The sequence below is a fragment of the Ostrea edulis genome, chromosome 2, assembly GCF_947568905.1.
Source record: "Ostrea edulis chromosome 2, xbOstEdul1.1, whole genome shotgun sequence".
In the NCBI taxonomy this organism is placed as follows: domain Eukaryota; kingdom Metazoa; phylum Mollusca; class Bivalvia; order Ostreida; family Ostreidae; genus Ostrea; species Ostrea edulis.
In genome coordinates, this window is record NC_079165.1 from 8,391,770 (window position 1) to 8,404,963 (window position 13,194).

Here is a 13,194-nt window from a genome sequence, read left to right on the forward strand (position 1 = left end):
GATAATCCTTAATTTTGAAATGAATTTCTAAATTTTATCACAGCAATTAAATATACATCCGTATTTTCAAGCTAGTAACGAAGTACTTAGCTACTGGGCTGTAGAGACCCTCGGGGACTATGTATTTCTTTGATGAAAGGTGAAGATAACGAGCAGTGATCGATCTCATACATCCTATCAGGAATATAAGATAGAGAGTTTTAATGATTGGTTCGTATTGCTTATGTTGACACCAAGAAAAAAACATTCAGTTTATACCAATAAATCGCTAGTAAATATTAAGTTTTAGAGGTCACGTTTAAAACTCTGTAGCCCAGTAACAATCGCCCCAGTGTTTCTTTTTAATTTCATTACTTCCTGCAATTCAGAAATCAAATACATATTTAAAATATTGATAAAACTATAAAAGTCATTTGCGAATCTCTTTAGATTAAGAAAATCTTGTCAATGTGTTGTAAGTGTACTTTGACATTTACTTAATAATATCATTAGTTGTATTTGGATACTAATGTCTAGATCAGGAAAGTTAACTCTTACGGATTTTCTGATGTATATATACCCTACCAAGCAATAAAGAAAAGCTGTCATCACAATATCAAGTATATAACATTTTTTTATTTAAACAAACAATTGATTGAATTTTTCTTATAGTGTGAACATACATAAATAATGCAAATAAAAGTACATCACTACTATTGATTAGAAACAGATAAAACTATTTAATCATATAATGAATTATTCATAAAACTGTAAACAAAAATGAAATTTCATATAACAGCGGAGAAGAGATCCTGCAACTGAATGAAAAAGTGAATATGGCGACCAGTTATCGATCTCATAACTCCTACAAAACAAGCCACTAAGCAACAAATAGAATTAAAAACATAATTGAGCTGAATCATTATGCCTGTTTCATTTATAACATTTGTAGTAATACAACGCAATTTGAAGTTAAGGACGTCATAATGGCTGATTTCCCTTTAAAACATAAATGAAAATATAAATATCTGCAATATCGATATATTTCTTTTAAATCTAATCGCCTAGCTCGGAAGCTTGTCGGTTAACGTGACGACTGCTGATCTGTAGATCGTGGGTTCGAGTTTAGTAAAGGTTTGAAATTTTTGTCAGATTACTTTCTACTAAAACTGCATATTTTGACTAAATAAAGTAAAGGATCTCCCGACTCTAGCTGTAACATACGGCCCTCGATGATTTAGTAAAACATCAAAGTTTGAATCATTCAATTTACAATGCCCCTAGATGTTTATTGATACCTTAACTTAGAGGTTTGGCATTTTATTTTACTGAAAAGTTCCCTAACATTAAGACCTATGCTGTCTTTTGAAATCGGGTTTGTCTGTTTTTGTTAAATTCCTATTGATATTCATTGAATGATCGGTTTTCAAGCCTTTGTTCATATCGACCACAATGTTCTCCAGACTTTTCTGTTTTAAGCCGTTTTTTAATATAGAACATATATCAAAAGGCAAGACTGAACAATCTTGTGCTGGTGATGAAATTCATAAAAATAGATACAATAAAAATCTGCAAAAAATATACGTTTTCTTTCTACCTCATATACCTATATTGACCTCAGATAGATATTCTGTATTTTTCAGGCTAAGGGTGACCATTTAAAACTTATTTTTCTACCCTTATCTAGCAATACCCCAGGGGTAAAGGACTATACACTAAGTAGAGATACATCAGTGTTTAACATTTACTAAAATGTATAATGAATAAATCCATCTTTCTTTGAAAAGAGGGATGGTAAAGAGGGACCACAAGCTCCAGCTAAAGTGGGGAGGTCCTTTTTGAAACTTTCAAAATATCCTTACACATAGACATCTTCCACTTTTCCTCCTCATCAAATATCTCTGGTGTGTTACTCCTCCTGAATTAATGGAATGCATGCCGATCTTACATTAAATACCACGGCATTCTTATCATATGGATCTGATAAACGCATTAAAAGTGTATGTATTTCTTCATAATATTTATATTCTGAAATTCTCATTATTAATCACATTAAAGAAAGCGACAGTTAAGTCATTTATGTCATTTGAGAGAAAACTACAGACATAATAAAACGTTCGGAATGAATTAAGATAAATATCACTATAAAGAGTCGCAAATGCCATGCTTGAGACAGGTTAAGGTACGTTTATATCACGAGAACAATTGCCTTCATTTTTGCAGTTACTGCTCTTACACCGGAAGTAGGGGTCGGGCTTACAGCTAGGGTCCTAAGGTTCAGATAGAATATTAGTAACAAATAAGGTATTGTAAAGCTTACGGTATCAAAATCTTTATAATGGGCTGGGTTTTATCAGGTTGTATCATATCTCTTATAATAACAAAGTTTAGTTTATTCAATTTTACAAAGAACACTTATAATCTACTTTTCATTAAATTGAAGGGATGGGAAGGGGTATAGACCTATATCCAGTAGATCTACTTCGTGTTTAATTCTGTCCAGGTGTTTGTTACATTTTTTGCAGATTACTCATGAAAGTTTTGGTATTAATAGTACCATTACTTGGACAGAATCAAACACGAAAGCATGTGATAGTATAAATATAATCGGTTATGTAACATTGTTTTCAAAAAAGAGGGAGGCAGGGTGAAGTTGACTTCACAATTATCTGACAATTCTTGAAAAGCAAAAACAAACAAATCAATATAACTAAACCCCAAAGCTCCAAATCCTAAATTATGGAGGGGGGGGGGGGGGGACAGGAGGTTAGTCCTGAAATTCAGTTATTTGGTTCTTTAGATTTCATAGTTCCACTTTAATTCAATATTACTATTTAAATAAGGAGGCAACCTCTAGATCAAACTTTGTTAAAATAAGTAACTTAGCATGATAACAGAAAAAGTACATTGTCGGAAAAAATAGCACAGTTTCCCCCCCCCTCTCTCTCTCTCTCTCTCTCTCTCTCTCTCTCTCTCTCTCTCTTAATTGATACATGCTTGATGGTTTTTTGTGTGTACTTCGATTAAGTTGATTTACACAAACATTAATTTTTAAAAGATTGAATCACTTGCGTACATTAGTAAAGAAATATCAACAGAAAAATTACATCAGAGATACGGATTCAATATATTATTAACATGCTCCGTTCATTGATACCTGATTTACATATTCTAGTCCACAGTGTGAAAGGATTGCAAGTTAATGATTGCATGCGTTGGTTGCTCATGGAATTTCTGACATATTCATTGTAGTTTTTTGGTCGTCGATAATATTGATAAAAAGTAATTAAGAATTGCTCATCCTTATTAGTCTGATCTAAACTGAGATACCATGGACTGCCAAAAATCACATACGGGACAAATAAATATAATAAATGACTAAATATTTTGTACAGTCATATCGTTTGTCAGTAACAACACTTAATTTCTACAAAAATTCCTTTACTGGCTCTTAATTACAATCAGAAATAATAAATTCTTTATCTATTCCTTGTAATGACGCAATCACTTGAGGACACCATCGTTTTGTGCGCCCCCTGTATTCAGGGGGAAATAACTCATGTTGCACCGTGAACAATGTATCCCATTTTCATTGGAAAATAAACATATTACATGAAAAGAAAACAGATTGACCATACCATCACTTATCGACTCTTCAAAATACTCCTTTCTGTACAATATCTCTTCATAAGTCATTCCCTTTTCTTTGCTCCACAATTTACTATTCCAAATGATAGTCTACATTTTACTAAAATAAAGCCCTCTACCCAAATGTCATTTCTGTAAATTGGAGCGGATATTTGTAAAGCAATCATACACCACAGATATGATGAATACATGGACCATCCTTTCGCAAAGATGTAGGTTCTTCCAAATAAAACAACATATTGAGATAGCGTGTCTTTTTGTTCTTGGTATTCTTCACAGCACATTTTTGTTTACAGTTATAAACTGTGAGGCACTTTTCAACAAAGGCAATGCACCATAGTTTTTAAAGCATCTTAATATAAAATCTATCGACCTTTGTGCTACGATCCTGGCACGTGGTTTTCATAGGCTTTACCTGCAAGGAAAATGTGTTTTTGAAATAATTCAACAATTCTGAAAAAGTTTAAAAATCACTTCATTAAAATGTCATCTTTTATTCCCTTTAGGATACTTAACTATTTAATAATGTTCAATATAACAACAATTTGGTCTACAATAAATATGTTTTAGAAATAAAATGAAAACATCTGTGCACAATGTTTGAGTATACACACGTACCTGCTTGATAATCTAAATTTGCATAGTGTTTGGTGTAATATATGGACCTAAGGAAAAAAAACCCCTCTTTATTAGTTGCATTTATTAATGAATAACAAACTTATTTGCCATGAACTTACAATTGGTAAGATGAATATGCAAACTGTAGAGGTCTTTTAATCCTGGTGAACTTTTTAAAACGAAGAGTCCATGTGAAGCGTTCATTTAAAAAGAGAAGGAGTCGCGGAAAATTTCTATAAACACTTAATTGAAGAAAAAAAAGTCATCAAAGATCTGATGATGTCAAATCTCTAAAATTAGCCTATTTCTTCAAGCATTGATATCAAATCTCTAAAATTAGACTAATTATACATGTACTGATATCAAATCTCTAAAATTAGATTATGTCTAAACACACTGATATCACATCTCTAACATTAGACAAATTCTTCATGTACTGATATCAAATCTCTTAAAATTAGACTAATTCCACATGTACTGATATCGGATCTTAAAATTAGACTATTTCTACACACATTCATATTCAATTTCTGTAATTAGACTATTTCTACATGTACTGATATCGAAACTCTAAAATTAGACTAAATTGTATGTCTAAACACACTGATATCAAATCTCTAAAAGTAGACTATGTTTACACACACTGATATCAAATGTCTGTAATTAGACTATTTCTACATGTACTGATGTCAAATTCTGAAGTGAGATTAGGTCTACATGCATGGATATGAAATCTCGGAAGTGAGATTGTTTTTACATGGACTGACCTTCCTGATTTTCAACAGATAATTCTACTTCCGCCGGATTTGCTACCCCAATAGACTGTTGATATTCATTCTTCCTTTTAACTGAGTCCACATCGTTCACAGAGGGAGGAACATGCAACCTAAGAAAAAACACATTACTTTGAATGTTGTAGTACAAAATAGGAAATGGGTAACGTTAGGTAAAATTTGCACTTCGGTAAACTTCAAGCTCAAAGCTTACGATGCATGTCGCTTTCTAAGGGTTTCTTTCATTTTAGTCTCTACAAAAAGTAAATAAGCGAAGATAACGAACAACAATGAATCTTAAACGATATAAGAATGGATCTAGTTGACCTTTTACATGTGACATGTTCTTAATGAACAAAGAGTTAAGGAAAACGCAACACAAGTATGCAAGTTTCGGGGTTTTTTTTATGAACAACTTACTTTGCTGTCGTGTTTTGTACAGCAAAAACAGAGCAACACCAATACAGATGATACCAACAACCAGGAAAACAGACCCTGCAGCGATTAGTTCTGTGGGTGTGTCGTCCGAAACCTCCGAAGTTCCTATAAGCATTCCAAGAGAGCATTAAAAGTAACATACAAATCTATATTCTTTATGTAATACGGTTACAGAAAAAGCCATGCTAAACTGAGGAATCATTTTATTAATCTTAAAAATATCAAGTATCTGGAGATGATCCCAATCGTCACTGTTGAAGTAATTTTTGATAGTCGCATTTATCTCTGCATGCACATAAGTTTGAATATTTATAAATTCAAAAGCCTTTTCTTATAAACGCTAATCAAGTTATCCGTAGTCAAAACCAGTGTGCCAAGAAGGGCCTAACAATCGTTATAAAAATATCAGACAGCATTTGACCCAATGATAGGTTGTATCGGCAAACTAGATTGTTCCAGGATTTAGCTTATGAAACTTGATAATGTATAGACTTACTGTCAATGGGAGGCTTTGTGGTAGGTTTTGGTCTTGGACGTTCGGGTTCCACTTGATCATCAACTTAAATACACGAAAATCTCAATCAAACAACAGAACATACATGACCAATATAAACAGGACATATTTATCTGGTATTTAACATTAATACTATGGAATGTTTCAAACATTTTCGTTAGCAAAATAGCATCAACTTACTAAGGTCCAGAATATTATTAGCGGTTCGGTTAAGTTCAGCGGGAGATGAGTATGTGTTGATGAGATGTCTGTACTTTTGGATTGGGTGAGTGGAGAGTTCGTCTATTTCTGTTGTGTCGTTCAGATTGATTCCCACCGTAAACAAATTTATACCTGCCGCCTCTGCTTTCTCGGCAGCTGCCCAGGATTTGTATGTGTCTTTACTTTGATCCTGGCCAGTAAGCAGAACTATAAGATTCCTAGCAAAGTCTCTATCACCATGCGTTTCTCGGAACATATTTTCGCGAACAGAATTGATAGCTTTTGCGGTGTCTGTTTCCCCGGGGTTATACAAACTTTTGTCAATAGCAAACTTGATGTCATCTTTCGTAGAATATTCATCGAGATCAAACTGCACATCAGCGTCTGTGCTATATCTCATTAGCCCCACTCGGTACTCCTGGTCTTCAACATTGAAACCATCTACTAACTTTTTCGCATATTCTTTCATTAATTGATATGTTGGGGGAGGCACTGAGGAATCGAGTACAAGAACAACATCATAACCCGATTCAGGGAGTGTAGATGCAATTGACATTACTGCAGTTATTGGTCCTGGAAACCCCAAAATAGATATTAGTAGTACAAAGTATAAAAGTAATCTTTAAAACAGGATTTTATACACCTTATTTCAGAATTCATGTCATCGAACCTTTTAACCAATACTTGTCGATTGATACAAAAAGCAACTGTTGTTGTTTATATCTGTACATGAAGCTTCAACGATTTTTTTCACAAGAAACTAGATGTAGAAAACGAATCCTTGAATAATGTGTTTTAATAGTGAGCTGGTGATTTTCTTACATGTCCTGTAAAAGCTTTGGGTGAAATCGTTGAGATTTTACAAAATCTAATGAAAAAACAATATGTTTAAGGAATTCCAAAAAATTCTCATTTGTCATAAGAGATAAATTCTTTTAGTATTTACGGATAGCGTATCAAAGAAAAGATTTGTAAATGCAAAACTGCTAAGAATAATCTTTTGTAATACAAAAACCGATTTTGCTATACACTACATTTTGCAAGTGATTGCGCTTTCTCTCAAGAGACATTAGAAAATGAACATACTAGTAGTAGTTGTTGTTCGTACAGGTCTGTTTCTCCTCGGACGGAGCACGTCATCAACTATAAAATAAAATTTGAGATCAATATAACAGTGTCTTGATTTTGAAATTGAAGATATGAACGTTTTCGTGAATTGATATGGCAATGATATTAAAAAGGAACTACCAATATAGGATAAGCGGTCCTATCTTTAGTGTTATCAAGTGTAGGCATTGATAATACAGATCACAAACATTACGAAGTGATTACATACTTGAATTAGCTAATTTCCGAGGAATACTTTTAATATCTCCTCTCCTTTTAACCAGATATCGGTACGTGCTAAGAGGATGTGTTGGAACCTCATCAACCTCGAAAGTATCATTTATGTAAAATCCAACGGTATAGATGTTTATCCCATCATCCTCCGCACGTTCTGCCGCACGGAATGCGTCATAAGGGTTCGAACTTTGATCCACACCAGTTAGTAAAACAATCAAGTTTCTTGCAAAGTCTCTATCACCATTGTACTCCTGGAAATTATCTAATGAAACAATATCAATAGCGTCCTGCAGGTTACTTTCACCAGGTTGGTAGGGTATCTCCTGAATCCTATCAATAACTTCTCGTTTGGTATCGAAATCTTGGAGGTGGGCAAATGTATCGGAAGCCGTACTGTACCGCACGAGACCAATGCGGTATTCTTTATCATCAATGCTGAGATTACCCGCGAGATTTTGGGCGAAGTCCTTCATTTGATTGAATACTCTTCTGTCATTCACAGAGGAATCAAGCAGAAATACGACATCATAACCGGTGTCACGTGGTTTTGATGTAGTTGTAGTAGGTATAGGTGTACTTCTTACTGTAAATAAATGACGGTGAAAATTGCAAATACTCCTGAAGGATGAAAAAAAATTCTAGCACATTACTCAAAGAACATTAAAAGATATTTATTTCTTAAGTGCAAGGTGAAGATAACGAACAGTGATCAATCTCATAACTCCTATAAGCAATACAAAATAGATAGTTGAGCAAACACGGACCCCTGGACACACCAGAGGTGGGATCAGGTGCCTAGGAGGAGTAAGCATCCACTGTTGAACGGTCACACCCGCCGTGATCCCTATTTCCTGATCAGGGAAACGGGAGTTATCCGCAGTCAAAATTAGTGTGCCAAGAACGGCTAAACAATCGGTATGAAACACGTCAGACAGCATTTGACCCAATGATAGGTTGTATTGACGAACTAGATCGTTATAACGACCATAGAATTTGCGAAATGCTGCCTTCCATCGAGACTCTTGAAACCCCTGTACCATCAACTTGTTTGTCCGTAGCTTATCTCGATTTAAAAACTGACTATACGCAGAACAAGCTCTTGCATATCGAATCAGTTGAGATATATAAACAACATATGCAGGTGATAATGGAATATTGCTACATAAATATAGGAAGTGCATAAAGAAAGATCTGCTTTGTTTTAAAATGTCCTGCTTATAAATACCTGGGCACGAGGATTCAAAGATTTTGTTATCTAGACCTTCTAATTCATCAAAGGTATTCACAGCAAAGACGTTCAAACTTGCAGGCTCACTGGCTATTCCATTGACTTCTTTCAAGTCCTTCAGAGCGATACCTATTGCATATATATGAATGCCCTTTTCTCTTGCCTCTTTTGCCTCAGGGATGGTTCTTCTGTAGTTAATATTGGAAACACCGTCCGTCATAATGATACAGATGTTTGGAACTCCTGGTCTGTCGCCATTGCCTGCAGTGAACATGTCTTTATGCATTGTTTGCAAACCATCAGCGGTGTTGGTACTTCCGTATCTCCAAAGTATGTTATCTACAGCGGCAAATACGTCAGCTTTGGTTGTGTAGGAGTTTAACTGGAATTCCACGGTGACTTTAGTACTGTAGGATACAAGACCCACACGTACTTCTCCGCCCTCAATATTTGCAGCATGCAGAAACTTCTTGACAAAGTCTTTCATTTTGTCGTAATTATCATTTCCAACACTGGTAGAAGAATCCAGCACGAAGATCACGTCTACTTGTCCAAAGCATTGGTCTGAAAAACGAGTGATGAAATACTACTTTTCCAAATTTACGGCAAAACACTGACACATAATGAAGAAGAATGATGTTATGGCGGTAGTAATAAGACATCTTTAGAAGCATGTGCAGATACTAATAGTTTTTAGTGTTTTACGACAAGAAATCTTTGACGATTGTATTATATTTTGCTATAAAAGGGTGTCACAAATGTGCTTTAAAATTGACTCAAAATCTCAGGGAAACATTTCCGCATAAAGTGATGTAAATCCATTTTTTATCCCATGAACCAAACAGAACGTTTATGCATGCTTTATTTTGGAAATAATGTCTAAAAATCCTACTTATTACTGTTGTAGGCATAGGGGTTGTGGTTGTAGTAGTTGTTGTGGTGGTGGTAGATTTAGGTCGTGGTCTTGGTGGCTCCACATCTTCGTCAACTAGGTTATGCAAGATAGTAATGTACAGAGTTAAGTTTTGTTCTCCTTATTTTTCAATGGTATACTTTCAATCAATATCAGCTTTGTTTCTTTGTAGACTGTTTTATTGAAATGTATTTCTCATACAGTCAACTAGTAACTCACAATTCACATCCTGCAGCATAGTAGTAAAATATTATGTCAAAAAACAAACTCATATATTTAAACTTACTCAAGCCAAGAATATCTCCAGTGGATGAATCTATTACGTCATCTCCACCCTCCGTGTTAATGAGGTGACGATAGATATAAAGAGGGTGAGTTGAAGTCTCGTCGATTTCTGTGGTGTCGTTCATATCAAAGCCGACTGTATATAAGTTGATATTCTCTTTCTCTGCCTCTTCTGCCTCATTCCAGGTGGCGTATATATCATCACTTCTTTCATTGGCAGTCAGGAGAACAATGAGATTTCTAGCAAAGTCACGGTCCCCGTTTCTATCATTGAACATTCTGCGCCTTACCATACGGATAGCACTTGCTGCATCAGAAGATTTTCCCTGTCTATAGGCAACTCGATCAACAGCAGATAGAACATCCCTCTTTGAAGTATAATCATTGAGATCCCATTGTTTATCGTTAGATTCTCCATATCGCATGAGACCTACCGTGTACTGTTTGTTGTCGATGTTGAATTTATTGATTAATGTTCTAGCATATTTCTTCATGGCACCGAATGTTTTCCGAAGAATAGAGGAGTCCATCATGATAACAACGTCATATCCAGAATCACGTGGTGGAGTTGAAGTGGTAGTAGTTGTTGCTAAATTGAGAAATGAAACCGCGTATGCATTTTGACAATGCTAATAGTATAAAATATACTATAGATACTGCACAGGTGTAATGTGCTACATATGTTTGTGAGATGAACGTTTTAAATCTCTCTTGATTTCCATATTTGTAAATATCTTATTTGAAATGATAGAACGTTTCAACTAATGACGAATTGTTTGTAAACTTCGTTAAGCTCTGCATTTATGTGATTAAGGTGTGGAATTCATTAAATCAGTAAGTAGTACTTACTTGTGGTTGTAGTAGTTGGATACGGTCTCTCCCTTCGTGGTTGAATATTTTCATCAACTATTAAGATTAGAAAGAAATCAAACGTAAAGATACTTTACGAGATTTTTCAACGCGAATTTATCAGATGTGGAAAATTATGACAAATATCATTCATTATTTCGTTGTATAGTTTTAAGAACAATTGCCATATTCTTACTAGACTTGGTTAAATCGTTCATTGCTCTTCGTGTATCTCCTCTATTGTTGATCAGGTATTGGAAAGTGTATAAAGGATGTGTAGATACTTCATCTATTTCAAAAGTGTTATTCAAATAAAATCCTACAGTGTATAGATTTATGCCCAAGCTCTCTGCTCGTTCTGCTGCTCTGAAGGCGTCATAAGGGTTCGAACTTTGATCCACACCAGTTAGTAAAACAATCAAGTTTCTTGCAAAGTCCCTGTCTCCATAGTCTTCTCTAAACATGTTGAGAATGACAGTATCGAGAGCATTTTGTAAATTACTCTCTCCTGGTCTGTAGTTCATTCTTAACATGTCAACAATTAAATCATCTGCTTTAGCAAATTTGTTCAATTGTGTAAGAGTTTCAGCATCTGTACTATATCGCATAAAGCCGATACGATACTCCCCATTATCGATGCCAACTTTGCGTGTCAATTGAATGGCAAAATTTTTCATTTCCTCAAATAATGACTGACTTGAAACTGAGGAATCAAACATAAAAACAACATCATATCCAGAGTCACGAGCTTTTGTTGTAGTTGGTAAGGTTGTGTTAACTGAAAATATATTTTTAAAATTTGAATTGATGACATTGGATATTATCAAAAACATAACAAAAATATGCCAAAAATCAAAAGTCATGTTCTTCAAATTACAAGTATTCTAAAACAAGTCAAGGAAAGTATGATTCTAATCTTGCTTAGAAATCATGTCATGATGAACAGTCTACAGATGATTGGTTTCGGATTAGCTATCTTATCTGTAGAACAATGACAGAAGAGGTTATTGAGTTAGTCAGTGTTTTTTCTTCTTCTGATTATACGTCTACTTTCACTATATTAACTTATTTTCACAACTGATGTGATGCACAAGGGACTTAAGGCAACTACCAGTGATGTGGCAGGTAGAAACTCGGCATTGTTCTAAAAAAAAAAAAAACCCATCTAAATACCAAAACATATTTTGATAAGTATATGTAGCAAATGTTCAAGTATAACGGGTTAATAAATGAAGACTATTTGTTAAAATTTTGTGAAACACATACAGAGAAAACAAAACTCGTTGCATTATATGCTAAGGAAGATATGGTTTATTGACATGTCAACACCTGATTAGGCTTTGTTTTAGTCAAAAATAGATCTTTTATTTTTCGGTTTAATCTAGACTATGTTATGCATTTTTGTGACTCTGTCGAGCACTTTTTATACAATTATCTTTCTTTAAAATAAATTTAATTGTAAATTTAACGCAATCCTGCACATGTGCAGAAGTGATTTATTTCGGCACATGACTGACACCAACATGTGACACTAAAAAGTTAAATTACCTCGGATACATTTGATGTTCGTAACTTACCAATCAACTTCGATAAAGTTGTTTAATTAGACGACATAATAGGCTATTTTTGAGGTTTTCAGAATTCATTGTATTCAAGTAAACTTAAAATATAGCTTAACATTTTACGATAACAAATAAGTTATGCTTATTGGAGTTATGAGATTGATCACTGTTCGTTATCTTCGTCTTGCATGTACCACTTGATCGTTCAGCCCTGGTGTTTCCAGGGGTCTGTGTTTGCGCTTCTCTTTATATGAATTATGAGGTTAATTACTGTCCGTTATCTTCACGTTTTCGTGATATCGGCTGGACGCCGAAATACAGACTGAAATATAGCAATATTGGTCGAAATGAAGCACAAATTAGGATGTGTATTCTTCGACTTTAACAATGTTAAACGACATAGGCATTTTAGTAAATTATTGTGGCATCATATAGTCAGTCCGCTGAATGAAATAGGCGTGAAATTATCAACCATCCCTGCATCGGACCCACATAGGCGTGGCATTATTAACCATCCCCACCCATACAAGAGACGCTCATAGACGTAAAATTGTCATTACTTCCCCGTGCAAATAGAAGTATGTTCGCAAAACTCTAAGTAAATATCTGATCGAAAATTTATGTTTGCTTACACATTTCTATCTGCAGAACGTTTGAAATATCTGGCAATTTGTGTGTAGTGCGAGTTTTGGAAGTGCATTTCATATCACTGTATAATATGACGTCATGTCTGAATTCATAATGACATCAAAGTACAGATACTAAAGAAGCCGAAGATCAAAAGTGTCTCTCTCCGTTACTTTGTCTTTCAACTATAAATCAAATTGATACATACATTTTGA

At 34.5% G+C, this 13,194-nt stretch overlaps 1 protein-coding gene across 1 annotated transcript; it reads right to left on the reverse strand.

The window, feature by feature from the left end:
• Nucleotides 1–595: 595 nt before the first annotated feature.
• Nucleotides 596–11,533, reverse strand: LOC125682039 (collagen alpha-3(VI) chain-like). Its single transcript, XM_056157523.1, has 14 exons — nucleotides 10,987–11,533; nucleotides 10,791–10,847; nucleotides 9,943–10,530; nucleotides 9,636–9,731; nucleotides 8,741–9,307; nucleotides 7,508–8,098; nucleotides 7,258–7,314; nucleotides 6,151–6,744; nucleotides 5,953–6,015; nucleotides 5,439–5,561; nucleotides 5,233–5,272; nucleotides 5,013–5,131; nucleotides 4,246–4,292; nucleotides 596–4,042 (listed from the first exon to the last, which is right to left on the reverse strand). Exons 1-13 carry the CDS (start codon nucleotides 11,507–11,509, stop codon nucleotides 4,258–4,260), a joined length of 3,453 nt encoding a protein of 1,150 aa, XP_056013498.1. The 5' UTR covers nucleotides 11,510–11,533; the 3' UTR covers nucleotides 596–4,042; nucleotides 4,246–4,257.
• Nucleotides 11,534–13,194: the final 1,661 nt, after the last annotated feature.

What these genes read in the sequence shown, in the direction of transcription:
- LOC125682039 (XM_056157523.1), bottom strand. Translation starts at nt 11,509, where the DNA reads ATGTTTGATTCCTCAGTTTCAAGTCAGTCATTATTTGAGGAAATGAAA. An exon ending in GAACGATTTAACCAAGTCTA is followed by an intron (nt 10,848 to 10,986) that starts GTAAGAATATGG and finishes TAATCTTAATAG; the next exon opens with TTGATGAAAATATTCAACCA. An exon ending in TGGAGATATTCTTGGCTTGA is followed by an intron (nt 9,732 to 9,942) that starts GTAAGTTTAAAT and finishes TGCATAACCTAG; the next exon opens with TTGACGAAGATGTGGAGCCA.